We start from the raw sequence: 18,764 nt of genomic DNA on the forward strand, positions 1-18,764 counted from the left end.
TGGGATGTGGGTTTGTAAACCCTTGGAGGACCTGTGTTTTAAGGGGGAGTAGGGTGACGGTGTTGTGGCTGGGGCAGGGAGGCTCTGAGATGAGCCAAGGGAACACAAAGGAGGTGGTTAGTCACGCTGCTTGGGGAATCTAAAAGAGTTGAGCGTAGCCGTCAGCAGGAGTTCCTCTTGCTGAAATCTACCCACTGTTGGATGGTGGGTTCATGAGTGTGATGCCCCAGATAGTGTTTGGTGCTTGTTCAAGTTGAAATGTCCCATGTCCTTCATGGAGGGCGAGGGTTGGGAGTAGAAGAGGTGACGAACCCACCCACAATATTTGTGTTTCACTCACACTTTCCAAGCTTAGATCCGTTCACATTACAATTTTGATCACCGAGCCTTGCATCAGATAAGCCAAAGAAAAAATACGTTACCAAAGAATAAACCCTACCTGATTTTAAAAGCCCAAACAAAACTGATTCTGAATTTCACAGGAGCCGGTGTTCGTTTATTGAAGTTTAAGCTTGCTGAACATTACAGCCCCTATGAAACCAGTAAATCCTTTTCCTTTTAGCATAGTTATTCAGTCCCTTCTGAATCATCTCTCCACACTTTTTAAAAATAATCCTTCCAGAGAAATAAAGGATATAAGGCTTTGGGGGGAGGTGGATGTTGGGGTGTAGATTGTGGAATCTCTTTTCCTTACTTCAGCCCCATTTATTTAAATGTTTGAGAGGGCTTGTCAATGTCCTCATTTTTGTAGCTACCCATGCAGACCCTGCTGTATTTTATTTTTTTATTTTTAGTGCTTGATTTTATGACTGAATTTTTATGCTGGTGTGGGAGATTTATTCATCCCTGTGTAATGAAACTTTGTACATTCCATATGGCAGCCCTACACCTAGTATGAATTATATAGGCTATGAGTCATCCATCCTCTTGCTAAGATGCTTTGATCAAATATGACACTCGTTAAAAGAAGGGTCCACTGGTGAGCTATTTTGACTAGGTTTTTTCCCCAAAACTGAGCACTCCCTCCCATTCCTCCCTTTTCCCCCCCCAAACTCCGTAAGCAAAGGAAACAAAACCATTTTACATCTTCAGAGTGCAGTTTTGGTCTGTCTGTCTCCCTTGGTTTTGTTGTTTTGTTTTGGTAGGAGGGACAGCAGCGTGATAAAGGAGGAAATCAAAGCCTTTCTTGCCAATCGGAGGATTTCTCAAGCAGTTGTTGCACAAGTCACAGGTAAGAGCTTGAAGAACCCTTTAATCATTTTGGGTCCTGTTTCTAGTCGCCTGTGTGTGATGGTGCAGATGTTGGAATATGCTTGGCTTTCTGCATTGCAGTGCAGATCTGTCAGCTTAGTCATGGTAATGTGTGCCTTTGATTTAAGACCCATTGTCCCACACATCATGGAACTTCCCCAGTGAATCACCTTTTTTTAGTGGCTTGTGCTATCAAATTTTATTTTATAGCATTGCAATAAGCGCAGAGTTCCTGTCTTAAAACTAAAAGTTTTCTTTCGTTCTGGGTACCCTACTACATGTGGCAAATATATATATTTACAGATATATATCTGGCAATGTACCCATGGTTGGCATCAGTACATTTAGCAGCCTGAGTGTGAGAGTTTGGAGTTTTCAGTCCACTTGTCCTTGAGTCGCAAATAATAATAAAAGGCAGGGATGAGGGCATGGCCATATTAACTCTAACCTTGTCTCAAAGGGGAAAGTATTTCTTCTTCTTTCCCTCTTATCTTTATTCCTTCTCCATTGGCATTAAGGATGAATGAGCAGACTCTAGTAAAGCTATTTAGACCTTCACACAATGCTCTGTTTCCAAAGCACTGTACACTGATTCATTCTTACATATCCCGCTTTGCAGAGAGGTTTAAGTGGCTTGGCCAAGGCTGCACAAATAGCTGGTGGCAGATTCAGGAGTATAACTGGAGACAAAACATACAACTTACTCCATGATTTACCTGACTGTTTTGGTTTTGTTTTTTTTAGAACCATGCCTGAATAGAAGTCTGGAAATAGTCAAATAATTTAAAAAAGAAAAAGAAAGAATGTGACTAGAAGCGCCAAATTACTGCGAGAGGAGGAGTTCTAGAAAATTGCCTTGTAGGAAATGACCTTTCACTGATGGGGAAATGGCTGGTTGGTGGTCTAGCTCTTTTCCATCTCTCTCCCCTGTGAGCGAATGCTGGGGCAGTGTGCTGCCTCTGGCTGGTGTACCTCCTCTCAATTTACAAAGTTAAACGCTGGGAGGAAAGGAAAAGAAACAAGACGTATTCCTTGGATCTTTCCAAAATGAGAGGTTTTGTTTTTTTTCTGACCCTCTTGTTATAAATCCTAGTTTGACCATGAAAGACTACCTCACGCTATGAATCCTTCCCCTAAAATTTGCCTGCTGGTGTTTTCAGTTGGTTAGGCCTTGGAAGAAAATGCTAATTTTGATAGTGCGGCTCTGTTGAAGGACATTTCCTCAGGATTCCAGGTGTAAACTTTTAACTCCCCGTCTCTCCTAAAAAATGCATACTGCATTTGGGTTGTTAGGGACAAGCACATGAGTGAGTGACTGTTGACTGCATGGTAGTCAAAATGGTATGTTATTTTCAAATCGTAGATCTTGAACTACATCTTCAGCCCATGTAAATCAGCAAAGCCAGTGTAAATTGATTGGCCCCAGCTGAGATTATGGCTTCTCTCTTCCTCCGTTCCAGCCATAGTCCCCCTTTTTTTTCTTCCCCGTCTATTCACGTAATTTTACCGTTCTTGATGCAAGAGCCTTCTCTGCTGCATCTCCTACCATTTGGAACTATTTTCCTGTCTCCCTCCATCCCATGTAAAATTTCACCTGAAAACCTCCCTTTCTCCATTTCCTAATATTGCCTCAACTGCTGCTGTTTGTAAGATCTCACAGGTCTAGAACTGAGACCTGTAGAGCTGCCAGTCTGCTGACATCTCCATGATGCCACCCAGCATCAGCTGTAACCAGCTTGTGCTCCACTGCCCAGCAACCTGCTGTGGACATGAACAATAGAAAGTCCTGGTTCCTCATTGGCTCCCCACCCTATATAAACCCAAGGGAAGTATCTTGGCAACTACAAAAGATCTATACAGTTGCCTGGATTTTGCTCCCTGCTCCAACCTTGGCTTGATTTGGACTTAACCTCTTGACCCAGACCCTGGAACCTGACTTGGTCTCTGACTTTTGGTGTTGACCCTGCCCTGGAAACTGACTTCAAATTGTTCCACTACTCCCAGCCCCAGATTTGCCCTTGTTCTGACTCTTGATCCCAACCACACTTGTTGGGATCCTGACACTGTTTAGCTTTTGTGAAGCATTTTGGGATAGAGTTTATACAAAAGGCACTATACAAAAACAGGTTATTTTACTATGTGTCTGTAGTAGTAAGCTATGACTTTTTCCTTTTATTTCTCCATTGCTGGAGAGGGGGATGGTGGGAACAAAACACAACATAAGAACGGCCATACTGCATCAGACCAATGATCCAATCTAGTCAAGTATCCTGTCTTCCGATAGTGGCCAATGCCACGTGCTTTAGAGAAAATGAACAGAACAGGTGATCATCAAGTGATCCATCCTGTCTCTCATTCCCACCTTCTGGCAAACAGAGGCTAGGGATACTTCAGAGCATGGTTTTGCATCCCTACCCATCCTGGCTAATAGCCATTGATGGACCTGTCCTCCATGAACTTATCTAGTTTTTTTCTGAACTCTGTTATAGTCTTGGCCTTCACAACATCCTCTGGCAAAGAGTTCCACAGATTGACTGTGCGTTGTGTGAAGAAATACTTCCTTCTGTTCATTTTAAACCTGATGGCTATTAATTTCATTTGGTGACCCCCTAGTTCTTGTGTTATGAGAAGGAGTAAATAGCACTAACTTATTTACTTTCTCCACACCAGTCATGATTTTATAGACCTCTATCATATTCCCCCTTAGTTGTCTCTTTTCCAAGCTGAAAAGTCCCAGTTTTATTAATCTCTCCTCATATGGAGGCTGTTCCATACCCCAGTCATTTTTGTTGCCTGTTTCTGTACCTTTTCCAATTCTAATATTATGTCTTTTTTGAGATGGAGTAACCAGATCTGCACACAGTATTCAAGATGTGGGAGTACTGTGAGTTTATAAAGAGGCAATATGATATTTTCTGTCTTATCCCTTTCCTAATGATTCCTAACATTCGGTTAGCTTTTTTGACTGCCGCTGCACACTGAGTGGATTTTTTTCAGAAAACTATCCACAATGATTCCAAGATCTCTTTCTTGAGTGGTAACAGCTCATCTAGATCCTCTCTTTTTATATGTATATTTGGGGTTTATATTTTCTAATGTGCATTACTTTGCAATTATCAACATTGAATTTCATCTGACATTTTGTTGCCCAGTCACTGTTTTGCGAGATCCCTTTGTAACTCTTCACAATCTTCTTTGGACTTAACTATCTTGAGTAGTTTTGTATCATCTGCAAATTTTGCTACCTAACTGTTTACCCCTTTTTCCAGATCATTTATGAATATGTTGAACAGTGCTGGTCCCAGTACAGACCCCTGGGCGACACCACTATTTACCTCTCTCCATTCTGAAAACTGACCATTTATTCATTCTCTTTGTTTCCTATCTTTTAACTGTTTACTGATCCAGGAGAGACCTTCCCTTTTATCCCATGATAGCTTACTTTGCTTAAGAGCCTTTGGATGAGGGACCTTGTCAAAGGCTTTCTGAAAATCCACTGGATCATCCTTGTCTACATGCTCGCTGATTTCCCTTTACAGAGACCACGTTGACTCTTTCCCCAACAAATTGTGTTCATCTATGTGTCTGATAGTTCTGTTCTTTACTATAGTTTACCAATTTGCCTGGTATTGAAGTTAGGCTTAGTAGCCTGTAATTGCCGGGATTGCCTCTGGAGCCTTTTTTAAAAATTGGCGTTACATTAGCTATTCTCCAGTCATCTGGTACAGAAGCTGATTTAAATGATAGGTTACGTACTGTAGTTAGTAGTTCTGCAATTTCATATTTGAGCTCCTTCAGAATTCTTGGGTGATACCATCTGGTCCTGGTGACTTATTACTCTTTAATTTATCAGTTTGTTCCAAAACCACCTCTAATGACATCTCAATCTGGGACAGTGCCTCAGATTTGTCACCTAAAAGAAAGGCTCAAATTTGGGAACCTCCATCACATCCTCAGCCATGAAGACCGATGCAAAGAATTAATGTAGTTTCTCTAGTTTTTATTATTTTATTATATTTTTACACTTCACTTGCCAGAGTTTATACTCTTTTCTGTTTTCCTCAGGTAGGATTTAACTTCCACTTCTTAAAGTATGCCCTTTTGCCTCTAGCTGCTTCATTTACTTTGTTTTTTAGCCACAGTGGCATTTTTTGGGTCCTTTTACTATGTTTATTTTTTAATTTGGAAAAGGAGGAGAGAGAATATATATTGTTGTAGCTGAAGGTTGAAGTCCATTGTCGAGGTAGTACAATGTAGGCCTTTCAATCTCAACCATATTCCCTCTACCTAGTCTTTTGTTTTGTTTTGTTTTTTAATTACCAGAAACTTATAAAGTGATCAAATAATAAAACTGACATGGAATAGTAGATGAGGTAGGCACACAGTGAAGTCTTCTGTAGTGTGAAAAGAGAACAGAGTGAAAAATGGCAAAGGAAATTATGAAATGGTGACTTGAAAATAAAGAAACAATTGATAAGGAGCAAAACCCAGAAGAACATTTACTAGCACTCATGCTAAATACAGAAGTTGCTTTTTATAGAAACTTTCTTTAATGGTTTCTGTAATAAGATAAACAAGAAACTCTTGCGTTGGGTGGTGTATAAATAATCTTCTTCTGATAAGAAAAATGACAGTATAAACAGGAGCTAATAATAGTTCCTGCTGAATTTCCTATCTTGTTGTTTGAAACTCCTTTAACATAGTTGCAGCTTTACTCCCTTCAGGGCTGGGTTTTCAGCACTGCGTATGGTGTGTGGGATGCCAGATCTCCATTAACAATAAAAGAGAGTGGCACATCTTTATCTTTTGCGATAACCACTGAAAATGTACCCCAGAACCATGTGGTTTATTGTCAGTAGGGCAGCGTTTTTCAAATGGGGGATCCCGACCCAAAAGGGGGTCGCAAGTCTATTGTAGGGGGGGTACAAGAGTGACCGCTGCTGGCTGGGTGCCTAACTTTGAAGGCAGCACCACCGCTGGCAGCAGTGGAGAACTAAGGGGGGGGGGTGTGTTTGTTACAGCATGAAATATCTTCAAAGGGGGTCCCAGCAAAAAAAGTTTGAGAACCCCTGCAGTGGGGCAAAGAGTGTTTTTGAACTTGATTAATGGAACTGCCAAGTAATTTAGGACCCTAATGTAGAGTTTGATTTAGGGTTTTCTGGGGGTGGAGGCAGGGTTTAAATGAAGGCTTGTAAAACCTAACAATTATGTTATGTATATATTTAATGGGGGCCATAAAGCATCTGAGCACCTCACAGTTTATTAATGTATTTGTGCTCACAACACCCCTGTGAGGTAGGGCGCTGCTAGAATCCCCATCTGTGACAGAGAGGCTAAGTAACTTACCCAAGTTCACATAGGAAATATGTGACAGAACAGGGGCTTGAACCCAGGTCTCCTAAGTCCTAGGCTAGTGGCCTGGCCACCCAGGCATCCTTTCTCTAAGAGCATCAGTTCATATGTTTCAAAAATACATAATGAAAGGGTTTTTTCTAACATGATGTTTGTCAACAATCATTCTGCTTGTATGGCTCATCCCTGTCCCACCCTTTCTCTGTCTTGACTGTTTAGACAGTGAGCTCTTGAGAACAGAACCATCCCTTATGATGTATACAGCACTTAGCACAAATAATGATCTGTGCAGTGTTGGAAACCCAAACACAGCAGCATAGAATAGCGGACAAAGCAAAACCAAGTATAAAAAACAAAACTGACTAGAGTAGTTCCATTGTCCACATGGAATGGAATTGATACAAGCCAGCATAAATGGTGAAAAACGGGTTTTTAAAATATGTGGTGGTGGTGGGTGACACAGGTGAGGATTTCTTTTAATATGATTTTGATCTTTGCAGCTTTCCTAGAAACAGACCTTGCGAATGTACAAAGTTGATTGATGTTCTTTGCAGGCACATATTTTACAAATCCAGGATTTGTTATTACAAACACAAGAATAAAGGCATAATCAGTTACTTCTCTTCCAAATCCCGTACCTTCCAGGTGCGTCTCTATACTTTTTTGGAAATAACATTTAAAAAAAATATAGATTACAGCCACAGAGGATGAACACACCAATCTGCGAGAGGAAGGAGAAGAAAGAGATTCGGGGCTTGTGTGAGCAGTAGTCTGCAGAGTTGTGAGCAGATATGCACTGCATACACTGACGTAGCAAGTCTCTCTGCTTGCCTTCTCCTGAGGTTGGTTTTTGCTGCCTCATTGACATGTTGGAGGGAAAATTTCTTCCCAAATCATCTGCTTTGGGGGGTAGCCCAAGGAGCAGTGCAGCCTGGGGAAGCATCTCTGCATTATCCTCATCATCATCTCTGAATTGGAATCTGCCATTGGGAGTGTGTCTGACCTGGCAGAAAAAAAGGGTGGGGGCAAAGAGGGAGCATGAAGAGGAAGGGGGACAGAATTGCGATATTCATTAAAATGTCAAATTTAGGAGACTTTGCCCTGACTCTTTTGTGACTCCCTCTCCCCCCTGCATTTTCTCTGACAAAGGTATGTGTCACCATCATGATGTACTCTTGGCTTGGTGGCTCAGAGACCAATGAACCTAGGTTTTCCTCGTGGTCTATGAGCCAGTCTAATAGTGGATTTCCTCCAAGCAGCTGGATGTTAGATGCTCCAGTTAAGTAACTTCATGAATTTGCCTTTGGCAGCAATTTTTTCCTGCTAGTGCAATTTCCTGAAATAGCAGGATTACAAACTATATCACTTGAGCCCTGGTGAGTCCACTGTATAAAACCCTCATTTTTAGGAAGTAGAAACTGTATCACTATCAAATATTCTTTTTTTAATTTGTTTTTTGCTATGAGGACATCATTAAAAATAAATAATGGAAGGATAGACTTGTGGTTAAGGTCCTACACTGATACTCAATAGGTCTGGGTTCAATTCCTGGCTCTGTCACTGACTTTGTGTGTGATGTTGGGCAAGTCATATGCTCCCTGCCTTAGTTTCCCAACTGTAAAACATGTAAAATGATACTTGTCTATTTAGGCAGCAAAGGTCTTGCTTTGTGTAGTACATATAATGTTGGGGTGTCTAGACTTGATCAGGATACAAATAATAAAAACTGACCAATCAAATTTGTGTATTTCACAGAGGAAATTTTCCCAGTAACCTTAGTTAGCATTTCATAAATACAGAGTGTTGTTTAATTTGCATTTGCACCCAAATTATACTAGCATTTTTGTAACAGAGGAAACGACAATATTTGCCCCAGAGGGCATCTAATCTCCAGTGACAATGATAGATGAGAAGTTGGGGAGGAAAGTTCACAAGAAAATTGGACGTGATGTGGTAAAGAAAGGGGAAACAGTGGAGAACTCAGAAAAGTTGACCTGACTGAAACAGTGAGCAAGGAAGATGATCTTAGCCGTTGCATTTCGTATGGGCTGCAGATGGGAGGATTGTTGGTAATATGAGTGTTGGGAAGCACAGAGACTGAGATGTGAGGCCTGAACAAGAATTTTAGCTGTGTGGACAGAGAGAAAAGGGTCTCTGACTCTCAACAGGAGTGATTACCTGGAGTTAGAGTATTGATATAGACGAGATGAGTCAGTAGGGGAGCTGGGAATTGAACCGCAATCTCCTGTCTCTCACTCTTTTGCTTCAACCACTGGACCAGGTTACCATTATTGTTTGCAGAGAACACTAGCCTAGTATATGGCGACAGTCTATACCTTTTTATACAAAATAAGTGTAGCAAGTTGCCATTGCAGCCTCTTGGGCAAAGCATGGATGCCCCAATATGTTATTACAAAAATATGTTCTGTATCCATAACTGTAGTGCCTAAAACTTTGCTCTTATATCCTACTTTGTTAGAAAAGAGATGTACACACAATATTTACATTACATAATTTAAAGCAGACCACAGTACCTAGACACCAGGTAATAAATTAATGCAACCCTCACCCATCAACAGACAAAACTCATCCAGCTGAGAAACCACAGCTGAGAGGCCAAACACTTAAGGCATGTAACACTGTGCTCAAAAAGTGGACTGAGACAGAGCACCAGAGGAAACAAGTTTCTGAACCAGGTCCCTGTACTGAGCACATGCTTCTAGTTGGCATGATTTCATGCCTGGGGACGTTTAACTGGGACTGCCTTAGCTATTTGTACCGTCTTTGATAGATAGGACAGAGGCAGTCTCAGGGAGAGGTTGGTTGGGAATACAAAATGGATATACAATAAAAACACACAGTCTGCCTCCTGCAAGTCCATCAGAATACAGTCAGAGAGCCTTCAAGTTCTCTCCCACCCCCCGTTGGAGGATTTCTGTTGAACGAGTTCCTGTTTAAAAAAAACCAAAACAAATCCACTCTTCCTGCAGGATAAATGAAACTTCAGTAGCTCCAGAATTATATATAACACAGGCTAGTTGGAATGTTACTATAGTTTTGAAAGCCTAGTTGGTGCTAACCTGCATGAATTGGAGTCCCCTGAGATTTTTTTAATCATTTTGAAATTTTATTAATGTCCTTGTTTAATTCAAAAACACATTAGGACAAATTATTAGAAGACATGTAAACCTCCAGGGGGCTATTTCTCACGATGAGTTAAATCTGATTGTGCGATCTCAAAATGGGAGAGGTAGGTATGAGTACCTTGTGAAAAGCAGCCTGCTTGTTATGATGAGTCTAAACACCTGTTGGCACAGGTGGTGTTTAGCAATCTATTGTTACTGTGAACACCTACTAGAACTTTAATTTCCAAGAGGTTTGTGTGTCGTTAACCCTTTTTAATGGCTGTATGGCCTTGTTAAGAATGAATGCTTGGCTTTGATAGTTCCTTTGTCTCTTTTGTTAGCCTTCTGCTTCAACCATTTGAACACTGAATTGTGTAAATTCTTGGAGTAGCTGGTGGTGATCATGGCTTGAGTATGTGATTCTCATCCGAGTGGGTTTTGAGACCGGCTTCTTTGCTTGTGAAGCTGGTTAGTTTTGGCTTTTGTTCTTCTGATTGATTTGTCCTTCAGTGTTATGGGTGGAAAGCCGATGTTGATCCTGCATTCCACTTCACACTCTGAAAAAAAATTCAACTTCTGGGAATTTTTCTCCTTTTACTATTTTTATGTAAGTCTGATTTAAATTTCTCTTGGAGAGATGGAACTTTCACCTCTAGGTCACAGGGTCTCATCCAGCCCATGTAAATAGTGTTTGGAAGCTGTTTACCATCAGCTAGGTTTTGTTTTGTTTCTGGCCCGTGTGATGTGACTTGCTAGGTGAATGAGTTCATTTTCTGTTGGACTGATATCTGTATATCACAAACTGCTGTTCCGCTTCCACCTTATTCTCGAGCTCAGAATGCAGCACAAGCATTTAATCATCACAATCACTTTAATAACATTCTTCGTCTGTAGATCTCGAAGCACTTTACAATGATGGGTAAGTACCAATATTCCCATTTTACAGATGGGGAAACTGAGGCACGGCGATGTTATGATTTCCTCAGCCATACAGTGAGAGTCAGTGGCCAAGCTAGGAATAGAACCCAGAACTCCACACTCCAAAGTCTGGTGAACTATCCGCTTACTGGTGGACTATGCTGCCTGCTGTGGGGTGGTGTCTGACTCAGGTTAAAAATAATAAAGGATAAAATAATAAAATAAAATAATAAAGTTGAGGCATACTGGTGAGATGCTGTGGGGGGAAGCTTGAACCATGTACCTTTTCTGTGTCTAAAACATTAACTTTCAGTTTCTGGGCTTCTTAAGCCAGTACCGTTCACCAGCACTGAATTCATTCAAAATTTTTCTCTCTTTCTCTCTTGTAGGTATCAGTCAGAGCCGGATCTCCCATTGGTTGTTGCAGCAGGGGTCGGATTTGAGCGAACAAAAGAAAAGGGCATTTTACAGATGGTACCAGCTTGAGAAGACAAACCCTGGTAAACGAAACAAGCTAAGATACTCCTGCTTTTACTTCTGAAATAAACCCTGCGTCATGTTTGTGAGTGGAGCTGATCATCACTTCACCATGTTGTACTGAAGTGTCTTGCAAGAGGTGACATCCCGTGACTGAGTTATCTTTTGGAGAGTTAGAGCCTTCCTGTGACTAGAATTGCTTTTAAGCGTAAACTCTCGGTTGCAGCAAGTGATGCAGAGCACTGACCCTGGGCTGCCTCTCCAATTCTTCAGCCCTGGCCTGTTTCTTGGTTGCTTGGCTCATTTTTATACCCTCTAACTGAGTGTGTGGGAATAGGTAGCTTCTGTTGAAGGTGTGATCAGCTGGTTTTAAATTTACACCCAGCCTTTCCATATAAATAAAAGATAAGCCCTATTGGATCAAGAGAAGGGAACATTAAACATGCCATGGCCTTGAAAATAGCTGCATAATATAAACTAACAACAGGAGGTTTAAGAACCTGATCCAGAGCCCCTTAAAATCAATGGCAGTCTTTTAGTAGACTTAAATAGGTTTTGGATCATGTGGTTGGGATATGATGGTGTCAGATTTGTCTTGCAAAACCTGCCTGCTTCTCCTCTGAAAAATCAAAATAGAGTTCAGGTATAAAGAGGAAAATAAAGTTCCCTATTGTTTTAACTAAACTGTGGGTGTAGAAAATCTCAGAAATGAGGGATGGAAACTTTACTTATGAAGTTATCATCTAGTCTGTCCCCTTTCAGGATTCTTCCTTGTAGTTTCTTGCTTGACCCAGGCTTCCATCACTGCCTTTTGAGAGACAATCACAGAGCCACTGACTTACCTTCCTGATAATGCAGCTTCAATTTTCCTTTGTTTAATCTGAGGCCTATTTATACCCATCCTCTGCCATCTGTCTTCCCTTTTAAATGAAATTGATTTAAAGGGAATTAAAAGTCAGAGTCTATTCATAGCAAACTTTGCTCCAGAAGTCTGAGTTCTGTTAAGTAAAACACCAGTAAAACCAGATTCTGAAAACCTCTGCTGTGTGTGTGTAAACTGCACATAAAGAGGCTTCATACATTGCTTGGTCCAGGAATACTTTAATTTAAGGTCAGCTAGATTCAGACACTCAGTTCTGAGCTTTGTTCTTTCTTTCAAGCATCTGAAAATGTGTTCTGAAGAGTAAGAGAGCCAAAGAAGGAGGTGCTGACAGGTAGCCGAGATCATTGAGGAACACCAATTTTACAATCCCTGTTGATGATGCAATTGGCACTGTCTAAGGAGAACTGTAAGGTTATTGGGAACAAGTTTTTAGCATCAGCTAACTTGAGATCCCCATGGAATAATTCCCAGAAATTCCCCTTTGACAGAAGACATTGCCCAAAAACTGAGAGGAGGAACGGAGGACTGGAGTTTTGGAAAGAGCTGAAAAACAGGATCTGGCCTTTCCTGAGGATTGAAACTACTGCTTAGATTTGTTTCCTATAACCTCATAGATCCTTCTGCTACAGTATTGCCTGGGATTGCTCATGAAAGAGCATTCTGAGCCATGGTAAGAGAGCCCTTGTTAAACTCAGCAGTGACACCCATTCCTCCATATCTTCCTATGTGTCTTTTCACTCATCAGAACCTATTTCTGGAAGGGAGAATGATGAGAACATAACTATTTAAATCAAAATGAATTGATGTTAAACTACCTCTACGTTCTTCACTGTCTCACTGGCTAAGGGCTTGCCTGTTTTTGTTTTTTTGTATTGGCGTGGGAGAAATTTTCTGGAAGAGCAGCTGACTGGAGTTTTTTAATTTTGTTTATTTATAAGGGACCTTACACAGCCTTTTCAAGTACTGTAAAGACAAAGTGACACTTACCTATGCCAAGGGAGTGTCTTGATGCCTTTAAATTCCCTTTAGAATAGATAGACCATTCAATTTACTTAGAGAGACTTGGAAAAACCTTTTAGTTTTCCCATAGCTGTTTGAATTTTCTACTCGAGGGATTTTTTTTTTTAAGACCGTCCGTTGCTTTGAACTGTTGCCATGCAACCTGTCGTGTTGCAGTCCAGATTGGCCAGCCAGTGGATAATTCGTATGTATTTGTTGAATACTAGTGGTGAATGTGTCATACAGATGGAGTTCCCGCCCCAAGAAACATACAGTTTAAATTAATTAGTGTCAAAGAACCAGTTGGGATCCCAAACTTCCTGGGCTGGCAGGGTCTGGCGGATAGTTTGTTAGGCCTTGGTGGGCCTTGTTAAAGGGAGATCGGCCTCTCACAAAAATTCATAATTAATGTTAATTAGTTGTATTAAAGTAGTTCCTAGAGACCCCAACTATGTCCAAGCTCCATTGTGCTCGGAGCTGTATGGCCATTCAGTAAAACACATCCCACAGAACTCACACAATTAAATGATTGGCATGTGTCTTTTCTGTTGTCTAACTTTCAACAGAGTGGCATGCTTCGTTTCGTCTGTTTTTCTTCTTCCTGTCTCCGTCCAGTGGCAGCAGCTGGGAAGGCAACTGTATCCCTTTCCCTCCCGAGCTGCGGTGTCCCATTGGGAAGTAGGAGTTCTTTGGTGACAACGGGGCATGGAACCTACTGGGCTCAGTCCCTGGCTCTGTCACACTTCCTGTGTGACCTTGGGCAGGTCACTTAAACTGTCTGTGCCTCCGTTCCCATCTGTAAAGTGGGGATAATACTTCCTTTGTCTGCCTTGTCTATCTAGACCAGAGGTCTTCAATCTGTGGGGTGCCCCCCGCCCAGGGGGGCATGGAGGAACGTTGGGGAGGCACAGCAGGGCCGGGCGAGCCATCACGGGGGATGAGGGGGGAGGGAGCACTGCCCCAAGCTCTGCTCCAGCCTCAGCTTCCGGCTCTGGTCCTGGCTGCCGTCCACGGTTTCCTGGCTTGGCCCCCAGCTCCGCTCCCAGCCTCAGCCACCATGGCCCCAGCCTTGGCCGCTGGCTTCTGGCCACTGTTCCCGACTCGGCCCCCAGCCGCTGCAGGCCCACTTGCAGCCGCATCCCCTGACCCCCACTGTGGCCCTGCCCCCAGCCCCAGCTGGGGGGAGCAGAGGGTGTGGATGGGGCAAGGGGGGACATGACCTAAAAAGTTTGGGAATCACTGGTCTAGACTATAAGCTCTTCCAGTCAGATACTGTCTCATACTATGTGTGCGTACAGCACCCCGCATGATAATAGTGTCTAGGCGCTATTGTATGACAGAGACAGAAAAGAAATATAAATACAACAACAGAGACACTTTTCTAATTCTTTTTTTCAATTCTATGACAGTGCTACATTGGTCGGTGATACTTTAAATCACCTGCATACAGTCCTGCATCTGCTAATCAGCAACTTTGTATTGGGGAGCCTTAGAACAACAAGATTTTATAATGTTTGCTGCTATTAATACAGAAGCGGGCTCAGTGCCTCCAAAGCTTTTGCTGGCTCCCAGCTTTGTCTGGCCTTTGGCGTATGTTCTTCGCTGTTTAGTTTTTCTCTATGGATAGGCTCTACTGCTTTCTAGTGTCTTTGCTCGTTACCGTTGTTCAGACAGCCTCAGATAAACTAGTTTGTTATGAAAGAGAACTAGCTTTGGGAAATGTGTTAAGTCTGATGTAGTAATAGGGCTGAATTGTTCCTACTATATATATAGATCTTGCTCCTAACTTGATGATCAATGTTTTTCTGGACGACGGGACATTGGAATTAATGATAATGTCAGATAGGTCATTTAATGTGCTAGCACTTGTATTTTTCTTTATGGAAGCAGTTGCAGCTGGGATGAAGGCAGACTTTGTGCAAGGAAATACTCAATTAAAATGTTAAGACTAGTTAACATTGGAAGCTTAATCTAAATAACAGTAACACTTTTGTATTCAGAGGGAGCATTTTTGGGAGCAGGGACCATGCCTTCCATGTTTTATAGAGGGCTGAGCACCAGTTTGGCACTTTATAACTATGTTTTGGAACCAAATTTAAGCATTACTGCATCAATAGCTTCTTGCATTGTTCTAACAAATCTTCCCCTGCTCATGGGAGCAGGGGGCAATGTGAGATGTTCATGACTGAGTAACCTTGGCACCTTCACTGTTTCTGGGCCATTACAGACCCAGGCAGGCTGTAGAAATGACGTGTTAAGACTCCAATGTGGGGTGCTAATACCCACATTTAAGCTGGGTTTTTTTTCCTGCCAATCAATTAATAGGAAGACAGTATTAGTCCTCTTGGACAAGGCTGTGTGTGTGTTACCAGGTGGAAGAGAGTGGCAGCTGTCAGCAGCATGTAGCATCTTCCATCATTTTAATGCCATGGAAGCCCTTGTTGGCTCTAAAGAAAAGCTTATGAAAAAGTAAGATGCTGGATATCCCAGGAGATTCGTATTGGGGTGATGCTGATGTAATTCTTCTTTTATAGTTCATCAGGTGTGCTAAGCTTTTCACAGAAAACAGACCCTGTGCTGAAGAGCTTGTATCTAAATGATGGGCGTGTCTGTAAAATTGCAGGGAGTCTTTCACTATCTAGGGGTATAGGTCTACACTGGCAGGGGCAAAGTCGCCGCCGTCAGATTGACCTTTCTGGATCGATTGAGCAGTCAGTGAAGAACCGCTCAATTGATCCAGAGGTTGACGCCATAAAACCACCCCCTCAAGTGGCGTAGCGCTGCGTCGATGGGAACGCAGTTCCCGTCAGAGCAGTGCAATGAAATGAAGACGCCGCGCAGAAGAGAAGTACAGCAGTCGACGGGAGTTACGCAAGCTACTCTGCGTAGCTTACATAACTCCTGTTGACTGCCACCAAATCGCCCGCTAAGTGTAGACCAGGACAATGTTGCTTTTTCAAATCCAGCCCTCCTCAGTAAGGACCAGAAGCTATCATCACACGATAAGAGTTCAGTGACCTGTGAAATGAGATGGGTTCAGTGCAGATCTCAGTGAGCCTGTGTCCACACTGGAGAATCCATCATGCGTGGCAATTTTAAAAAGGTTATTGTTTCTATCATAGCCCCAGGGTTGTGCTGAGCATTCTCCAAATACTCAGAGACCACTGCTGGAACACGGCGTCAACTATGGTTTCCAGACTTCAAGAAGGTTTGGAAATACTCAGGAGAGTTCAAAGGAGAGCCACAAAAATGGCCGTAAAGCTTATTTCCCAGCTCCTTGACGTGAGACTTCCAGAGCTTAGCTTATTCAGCTTGTCAAAGAGAAGGTGGAGAAGTGATGTGATCGCTGTGTCTAGGTACTTAAACGTGGAAAAGACATCTGGTGAAAAGGCTTTTCAGCCTTGTGGATGAAGGCAAAACAAGAGCCAGTGGCTGGAAGCTGAAGATAGACAAATTCAGCCTTGAAATAAGATGCAATTTCCTGGCAGTGTTGGTAATTGAACATTGGAACCATTTTGCAGTGGAGGTGGTGAACTTACTAGTACTTAATCTTTAAACCGAGACTGAATATCTTTCTAAGGGTCTAAGGCTCTGCAATATAGGCCATGGATCACCTGCTAGCATCATCTGGGTATATCACACTTAATCAGTTCCTTGCTGTTGTGGGGACCCCAGACATTGGTGGCACATTGGTCTTTCCTGTTCTCTGACAGTGGCACGAAACAATTTAGTCTCTTGAGGAATGAAATTCTTTAGCCTAACTAAAGTCATTGGACTTAGAATCATAGAGTTGGAAGGGACCTCAGGAGGTCATCTAGTCCAACCCCCTGCTCAAAGCAGGACTAACCTCAGCTATATCATCCCAGCGAGGGTTTTATCAAGCCTCAGCTTAAAAACCTCTAAAGATGGAGATTCCACCACCTCCCTAGGTAACCCATTCCAGTGCTTCACCACCCTCCTAGTGAAAAACGTTTTCCTAATGTCCAACCTAGACCTCCCCAACTGCAATTTGAGACCGTTGCTCCTTGTTCTGTCATCTGCCACCACTGAGAACAGCCTAGCTCCATCCTCCCTGGAACCCCCTTTCAGGTAATTAAAGGCTCCTATCAAATCCCCCCTCATTCTTCTCTTCTGTAGACTGAACAAGCCTAGTTCCCTCAGCCTCTCCTCATAGGTCTTGTGCTCCAGACCCGTCATCATTTTTGTTTCTCTCCGCTGGACTCTCTCCAATTTGTCCACATCCTTTTTGTAGTGGGGGGCCCAAAACTGGACACAATACTCCAAATGTAGCCTCACGAATGCCGAATAGAGGGGAATAATTACTTCCCGCGATCTGCTGGCAGTGCTCCTACTAATGCAGCCCAATATGCTATTAGCCTTCTTGGCAACCAGGGCACACTGCTGACTCATATCCACCTTCTTATCCACTGTAACCCCCAGGTCCTTTTCTGCAGAGCTGCTGCCTAGCTTTTTGGTCCCCAGTCTGTAGCTGTGCATGGGGTTCTTCCGTCCAAAGTGCAGGACTCTGCACTTGTCTTTGTTGAACCTCATCAGATTTCTTTTAGCCCAATCCTCCAGTTTGCTTAGGTCCTTCTGTATCCTATCCCTACCTTCCAGGGTATCTACCACTCCACCTAGCTTAGTGTCATCTGCAAACTTGCTGAGGTTGCAATCTACCCCATCCTCTAGATCATTAATGGCGATGTTGAACAAAACCGGCCCCAGCACCGACCCCTGGGGCACTCCGCTTGTGACCAGCTGCCAGCTAGACATGGATGGGGTATCTGGGTGAAATTTACAGGAGCTCAGAATAGATGATTTCTGGTCTATGAAAAGAGTTGATCCCCAAGGAGTTCACTGTCTAAGGACAGACCCACAAGAAGATGGAGATTAGGGGAAAAGGAACAACAAATAAACTGGCAACCTAGCTGGCAATTTCAACACAAAGGCCAGAGATTGAAAGGGCCAGGGGGAGACAACTCTTCTCTGATATCTAGAGGTGATCCTTCCAGGCAAGGATTTAGTCACATCTTTTTCATTGCACGGGCCATGTCACATTTTGTATTAGACGAGAGTAGCACATGCTAGTCCTGTTTGCTGTATGAATAGGGCGTCCCCACACTTTATCCCATGCAATTTATCTCTCCACATACAGAGTGCCTCGCCTTTTGATGTATATACTAAGCAATTCTCAGAGCTTTTACTTAATTGCTTCCTAACTTTGTGGATATACTCAGCCAAAACCATAGTAGCATCCCTCCTTTTAAAAATCTGCTGTTTTTAGGGCCAGATCTTGCAATCTGTAATATGTTTTACATCATTGTACAGATAAATCAGACCTGCAGGCAGATGTGCATTGGTATAATAGAAGAATCCGGCCCTTAATATGGAAAAAATGGTATCTTAGGTCTTTGTTTTAAACCAACTATAGAAGCAGAGCTAGATGGACAGAACATCAGGGTGACGCGTTGGGGCAGCAGGTTAAAAGAACAAGTGACCAAAGGGCTCAATTTGTCCAGGGAGAAAAGCGGAAACTCTCTCTGATTCCTTCACCAAAGATCACGCCAGCAGTGCATATGCTGACCAACACGTCAGCCATCATCAGTTGAGATCCAAGTACCTGATGCTCCTATATGGTCTTCCTTGTGCTGGACCTCATGAGCATGTCTTAGGTGGTGGCCTGTGTTCATCCACAGTTCTCAAAATGTTTCTCCAGCATCTGCCAGCGTCAGGAAGCTGCTTTAATTGATATTGCCCTA

General features: G+C 42.7%; 1 protein-coding gene across 3 annotated transcripts in view; it reads left to right on the forward strand.

Annotated features, from left to right (window-relative positions):
- The window catches only part of HMBOX1 (homeobox containing 1), a 145,067-nt gene that overhangs the window by 76,437 nt on the left and 49,866 nt on the right, over positions 1 to 18,764 (forward strand). For all 3 annotated transcript variants that reach the window (XM_067556162.1, XM_067556163.1, XM_067556164.1), the window contains exons 4-5: positions 1,146 to 1,231; positions 11,036 to 11,146. In XM_067556162.1, the coding sequence (XP_067412263.1) occupies positions 1,146 to 1,231; positions 11,036 to 11,146 (197 nt within the window). The remainder of the gene's footprint in view (positions 1 to 1,145; positions 1,232 to 11,035; positions 11,147 to 18,764) is intronic.

Source organism: Emydura macquarii, unplaced genomic scaffold (assembly GCF_026122565.2).
Source record: "Emydura macquarii macquarii isolate MOO-44397 ecotype Brisbane River unplaced genomic scaffold, CSIRO-AGI_Emac_v2 contig_1676, whole genome shotgun sequence".
Taxonomy (NCBI): Eukaryota; Metazoa; Chordata; order Testudines; family Chelidae; genus Emydura; species Emydura macquarii.